Source organism: Thermobia domestica, chromosome 1 (genome assembly GCF_964235325.1).
Source record: "Thermobia domestica chromosome 1, izTheDome1.hap1.1, whole genome shotgun sequence".
In the NCBI taxonomy this organism is placed as follows: domain Eukaryota; kingdom Metazoa; phylum Arthropoda; class Insecta; order Zygentoma; family Lepismatidae; genus Thermobia; species Thermobia domestica.
In genome coordinates this window covers 341,968,514-341,975,431 of record NC_137454.1, presented here as the reverse complement: position 1 = coordinate 341,975,431, position 6,918 = coordinate 341,968,514, and the positions used below count along the sequence as shown (strand labels likewise).

Here is a 6,918-nt window from a genome sequence, read left to right as displayed (position 1 = left end):
GGGGTCAAGTAGCATATTGTATGAAAGCTATTGTTAAATAACAGAAGATAGAACAAATCTCAACTCTCTACGATAACCCTGTGCAAACGGGCAACTGGTCAAAATCTCAATACAACCTACATCAGAAAATCTATGGCCACGCTTTTAAATCCGTTAAGTTGCGACAATAACAAAACAGAAAAACTCGTTTGAAAGTGCAAGGTATTGAAGTAAAGCAAATTGCTGCAGGATCACAGAGTCGCACAACGGACCTTATCCAAATATAAGTGTGACTTCGAATGACTAATGGACCATAGAATAACCATGGCCATTGGATTTCGTATCCTAGAAGCGAAAGGATACATTGTCAATCGCAATCGTCGTGGAGGGTGAGAAGGTCAAAGGGCAAGTATATGCTTCGCGCATCGGGACCCCAAATTCACATATTGCACTGTGAAATTTCTATCGGGGGATTTGCTGAACGAGAAACATGATAGTAAAGACGAAAAGGTGTAACCTTGAAACTGTGAGGCAACTTGGAGAGGAGTGGGGTTGGAGAAAACTGGAATAATGGTGCAGAAATAAAATATATCGGAGGGTGCTTTTGAGAGAGCGACCCTGCAGCAATTTGCTTTACTTCAATATCTTGCACTTATAAATGTGTTTTTCTGTTTTGTTATTGTTGCAACTTAACGGATTTAGAAGCGTGGTCATAGATTTTCTGATGTAGGTTGTTTTGACATTTTGACCAGTTGCCCGTTTGCACACAGTTATCGCAGAGAGTTTAGATTTGTTCTATCTTCTTTTATTTAACAATAGCTTTCATACAATATGCTACTTGATCCCCGGTTTCATTTGCAAGTTTTGAGTTGGACTCCTCGTGGGACCCTGCGAGTGCCCCGGGGACACAAATTATTCATTCAAAAGTTTCTTTGCTCCCTACAGTAATTTGATATGTATTCTCTGAGTTTCGTTACCTGACCGTTTCCGAAAAATCTGACTTTGTAATGTATAGTATGGAGCTCAATTTCTAAATTTTCACGCTTATATCTCCGCAACAATTGCGATCGAGGATGTATCCCTTTTCGTGTTATGATCTTTTGGGACAAGGTATCCAACGGCCATAGTCTCGACTTGAAGTCAGAGTTACACTTGGATAGGTTCCCTCGTTAGACTTCGTCCGTTGGCATTAATAAATTACCCCAAATTCTACTTGGGCTTAGGCTCGAAGGTGTTAATACCTAATATGCCTTCACTTAATGAAGTCAGTTTTATTAAAACAAATTGGTTCACTAAGAACTTAATACCCTTTTTGTTACCGAAACTAAATATAATGTGCACTTAAAGCTTAACATGAAATCCGAACTGTATGAATTTGCATTCGAACTCTAACCCTAACTTCTTCTCCTAAATGGTATGATAATCATATAGCTACGAGGGGGATATGTTCAAAAAAGTTAGGGTTCTTCGACTTCTTCGACTTCTTTGACTTCTTCGACTTGACTTCTTCGACTTCTTCGACTTCTTTGACTTCAGTATATCCGTTATCGGCTTATATCGATGGAATGGAGCTCCTAATTATATAAACTAATTTAAGTTAGAAAACTTAAAAACTTCAAAATCAGCACTGTGTCCATGTCCACAAATTATTGATAAGAAATTGTAGTCGCAAGAATACAACTTCCTAGTAGGATTTATCCTGATTTGTAGAAAGTGAAAGGAGCTTGTATTGATAGCGAGATAGAATATGTCTTTGATTTTGAAATCGTAATTGTGTATATATCATTTTCAAGATGACTATCTATAATTCATTCTTGTTAAAAGATGATTTTACAGTAGTAATAATCAAGTGTTATTCTTCATTCAAACATATCTACAGAGTAGTAAACCATTCATCTGACAAACTGTAATCGTGTTTCGATTCCTCTTCAGTTCAGAAACGATTCCCTTTCTTTTTTTGAAACATTAAAATTATTATGTTTATTGCATGGAATTTTGTTTTCTTTAATACTATTATATTTAAGCTCCAGTGTTTATTCTTCTGAATATTAATGTACTCCCATTTTTAATTGCAGATCAACGCTGAATTAATTTAATCATCACATTCTCGCATAATGGAGAAAAATACGAAGATCGACATGAGGAAGAAGGTGATGCTAGGTCGAGCTGCCAGCGTAGATACTGAAAGGAACAACCGTCCTGGCTTGTCATTCTCGCTTCGCTACAGAACGGCTTCTCCGACTCTTAAGCATCAATGGAAGAGAGCCTTTAGTCATCGCGAAAGTGGCTCTATTGAAGAGGAATTAAGTGAGTCAGATGATTTAGAACTATCAGATATCCATTACAATATACATTATGATGGGGAAAGTGAAAGTCCAAATATTGATGAGCTAAGCATTAAAATATGTAGAGAGAGCATTCGTCAGAGTTTGTTGGGACAGATGAAGGGCTGTGGTGGCTTAGTTTCTGTGTTGGAAGACATTGAAGCTGGCCAGTTTATCAGTGTTGCAACAATACTAAGTAGTGATATGGAGAAACACATTACATTTCTGTGGGCAGCTTTGTTAAAAAGAAAAGACATTTTAGATGAATTGTTACGATGTGGTGTTGACATTAATTTCTGTGATCCTGAAGGCGGGTTTGGTGCAATGCATTTGTGCGCGTTTGTGGGTGCTGTGGACTGTTTACAGTTCCTGATTTCACGTGGTGGAAATGTTAACTTAATAACGAAATCTTACTCTCCACTGCATTGTGCAGCTTTGGGAAATTCTGTTGAAGCTATGAAAGTTCTTTTAAATAACGGCGCTGTTATTGAGTTTGGTGACAACAATAATTGTGAAAGTGTCCTTCATTGTGCTGTGCAGGCGAACTCTGTGGACTGCGTGAAACTACTTTTGGGTATGAATTCAGATCCAACAATTAAAAGACCCCGAAGAGGTGCACCGATACGTTTACCTTCAGATGTTGGACCTACAGAATCATTGCAATATTTGCTTGATGATAGACGCTTAAGTCAGCTGGTCAATGGTGATATAATCTGTGATATAAAAAGTGATGGGTCATGCCCTAGTAAAGAAAACATTGATAATTGTGTTAACGATCATATTGATGTAAACAGTCAGAGAACAAACGGTATAGCCCCCGTACACGTGGCAGCTGATTTAGGCCATTCCGAATGCTTGCGTATGCTATTAGAAAACGGAGCTGACCCAAATATTAAAACAGATAATGGAATGACTCCTCTTCATCTAGCTGCAGAAGATGGTCGTATTGATTGCGTGAACCTTCTTCTGGCAAAAGGAGCGGATAAAGGTGCCCGAACCAATCGTGGACAAACTGCACTACATTTGGCAGCTAAAGGGCAGTCTTTGGATTGTGTTGAGGCGTTACTCAAAAGTGGTGTTGATGTAAATATTGAAGATTATGATAAACGGACTGCATTGCACGCAGCAGTTGGGAAAACCTATATTGGTAACGAAATTGTGGAACTGTTAATAAAATGGAAAATTGACTTGAACAAGAAGGATCGTTTTGGCTACACTGCTCTTCATTTGGCTGCTGTAAATGAACTGGCAAATTGTGTTGATATTCTTATATACCACGGTGCTGACATCACAGCTAAGACACGAGCTGGTTTATCTGCCCTTAGCTTCATTGTACGTAAAACTCCTGCTTCGCTCATGATGTTGAATGAAAAGTTAAATAGTGCTATATCTATGAATGACCCAGAAGCATCCAACAGAGACGTGGTATTGAAACTAGACTTTCGATATTTGCTTTCAGAAAATCAGCATGGAGAAGTTGCATTCCTCAAAACATTGGTGGACGACGGTCAGAAAGAGTTATTGGAACATCCATTGTGTGAAGCATTCTTACATTTAAAATGGCAAAAAATTCGGAAGTATTATATCGTTCGGCTTCTCATATGTGCTGTGTTTGTTATGTGTTTGTCATTATATGTGTACACAGGACTAGCACATCACTGTTACAGTGAAGGTTTGAATGTGACGGACAATGGTAAAAATGAAAGCTACTGTAATGAAAACTCAGTTATTGACAATTTTGTAATGAAAAATCCCCAATTTGTTAGAGTAGTTTGGTACGTGCTGGTAGTCTTTACGTGCTTAGAAATTTTAAGAAAACTTTACGGAATCACAAGTTACTCTTCTTTCAGAACTTACTGTAGTCAATATGAAAATATTTTGGAGTGGCTTGTGTATTGTAGTGTGATTTTAATTTCTTGTGAGATTTATGACGGTCGAATAAAAGAATGGCAAAATCACGTTGGAGCTTTCGCTGTTTTGATGGGTTGGGCGAATCTAATGATGATGATCGGTCAGCTCCCATTGTTTGGATCCTATATTGAAATGTATGCAAAAGTGTCACAAGAATTTTTTAAATTATTGCTGGCTTATTCTTGCCTTTTGATTGGATTCACGATAAGTTTTTCTGTTATATTTCCCAAAACTGATGGCTTCACAGATCCATTAATAAGTCTGATAAAAGTTCTTGTCTGGATGTCAGGCGAAATTAGTTTTGATGACTTATTGGTAGATAAAAAAGGTAAAAACCAGGGAGTATTAAATATCAGTGCACAGATGATTTTCGTTATCTTTCTGTTGCTAGTAACGATTGTGTTGATGAATTTGTTGATAGGTATAGCAGTTCATGATATACAAGGATTACAAAAGACAGCAGGACTCGCCAAGTTAGTTAGGCAAACAGAACTGATCTCATATATAGAATCGGTACTATGTAGTAAATATATTCCACATCATATTCATCGTTTCGTACAGCGGACAGCATTAATGTCCCCAACAGGCTATCGTGTAGTTCTTGATGTAAAGCCAAATAATCCAGGTGAGAAAAGATTACAAAAGGACGTCATGAAGGCTGCTTTACGAATAGCTAAATGTAGAAGGCAACATAAACATACAATGTCCTCATGTTCGTCGAATGTAGCAGATATAACGGAAGAAATTTATGAGAGTATAAAGAAACACCGTAAGTCTCATCCGACGCTTGAACGCATTCGCTCAGCTAAAACAGTTGGTATTGGAGGCATTGTTGAAACCCACACACAAATGATAGAAATGTTAGCCATTGAAATGAAAGAACTAAAGGAGATGATTAAGTTAAACGAAATTCTTCTGAGAAATGCTATTAGCAATAATGATAAAAACAGTTTTTGCTAAATATTATTACATGAATTTTATTAAGAATAAAGGCAAAAAGGGTTTTTGCATTTTTGTAAAAATGCTAATGTTTATAAAATTTACTTTCTTTTTCATTTTTCCTAAATGGTAGCTCAGCGTAAACTTCGATTTGTTTACCTGATTCTGTATGTATAGTGACAACAACACAGTTGAATTATATAACGTAATTTTAGTTAAAACGATCAAAAGCTGTGAACTGCGGTGCTAGTTTGTAAAGTATGTATGAGATTTTATAAAATAAGTTTGTAAGTTACGTCAATATTCACATATTTTCTGGTATTCTTCTTTCCATAACAGGGATTTATTACGAGAAATTATTTTTTATTTAATGCTGGATTGGTGCACACATGATTCTATATTTTTAACTCAGTATTGGTTTCTTTTCACATAATAAGAATCTGTACAGTACAGTGATATATTTACTTCTTGTGATGTACAATGAATTCACTTTTTGTAATACTTTCAGTTGTAAAATTAATTAATATTGTACATAAAGACGTTGAACTATAACGTATCAGTTTCCATATTGCATATGGAAGAATGTGCAAAAGATAATGTATTACTATTATTATTATTATTATTATTTCCATGTGAGGAAACTTTTGTCATCAAAAATATACTTGAATGACAGAACTTATACTAGTAAATTGCCTTGTAAATAAATGTTATGTTTTTATATCATATATATATATATATATATATATATAATAAAATATTAATTCAGTACCTTCAAGAAAAGACTGGATAATATAAGACCAACATATGTATTTGTTTCCTTTCGAGATGATTACTAAAAAGACAATAACCATATGTATAGTGTTATTTAACATTTTATATATTTTTTATATGTTTTATTATGTGAAGCATATTTATATCTCTTTATAGCGCTTTTTTACATGTATATATTATTTTGTGCATATACAAAACGATCCTTTTGTAAAAATTTAAAAAAATAAAAAAAAAGTTTCTTGGTAAGTTTACTTTAATTATACCTATGCCGCCATATATTTATTATAATTTTCCTTAGCATGTTGTAACTCAGGACACTTTTTGATATTTTTTTGTAATTATCCAGATTTCTCAGGAAAAATAATCAAGAGATTTTGTTTTCAAAATGCAGTACGTAGAATAAAGGGGGAAAAAAAGAAACGAGTTGAGCACAACCTAAGTATAAGGAAATCGTGGACAAAATAGAATTATTTAAACACAATCATTGAAGCTATAATGTAACATGAATTTTTGTTTGAATGTGGGGTAAAATTACATTTCGTAATCATTCTACGTACAGGTTTATGCAATTCCTGAATACCGCTTGTATTTTCGAGCTTTCGACTCTTCTTTGGAGTCTCGGTAACAGATTACAACAAAAGAAGAGAAGAAAAAATAAAAACGATGAACTTAATCAGGGTAAGAGTAGTTCAGATGACACTTCGTCGAAACCAAAAATCGCGCGTCAAGAGACTGGAGCGTGAGTTGTAGTATGGCGGAGATAATTTACACATTCTTTTTTTTTTTTTTTTTTATGTGTTTTTATTGTTATACCAATAGTGGGCAAATTTTTGTAATAACTGTTTTCCATTTGTCAGTTAACCAGCTCCTGTCTAAATTTAACTTTGTTCTTTTAAGTGAATAAACACATTTTCAAAAACTAGTCTCTACTTCATTTTAGCTCCGAATAAAATATATTGTCCTGTATTGAGTTTCTTTTAAATGTTTTCATAGA

General features: G+C 34.9%; 2 protein-coding genes across 4 annotated transcripts in view; both read left to right on the top strand.

Moving 5' to 3' along the window:
* The window catches only part of LOC145663781 (uncharacterized), a 56,697-nt gene extending 50,633 nt beyond the window's left edge, over window positions 1-6,064 (top strand). For both annotated transcript variants that reach the window (XM_081729869.1, XM_081729878.1), the window contains exon 2: window positions 2,055-6,064. In XM_081729869.1, coding sequence (XP_081585995.1) covers window positions 2,094-5,174 — 3,081 coding nt within the window. In that variant the 5' untranslated portion in view covers window positions 2,055-2,093 and the 3' untranslated portion in view covers window positions 5,175-6,064. The remainder of the gene's footprint in view (window positions 1-2,054) is intronic.
* Window positions 1-6,918, top strand: part of mRpS9 (mitochondrial ribosomal protein S9) — a 430,030-nt gene that overhangs the window by 392,817 nt on the left and 30,295 nt on the right. The gene's annotated exons all lie outside the window — the stretch shown is intronic.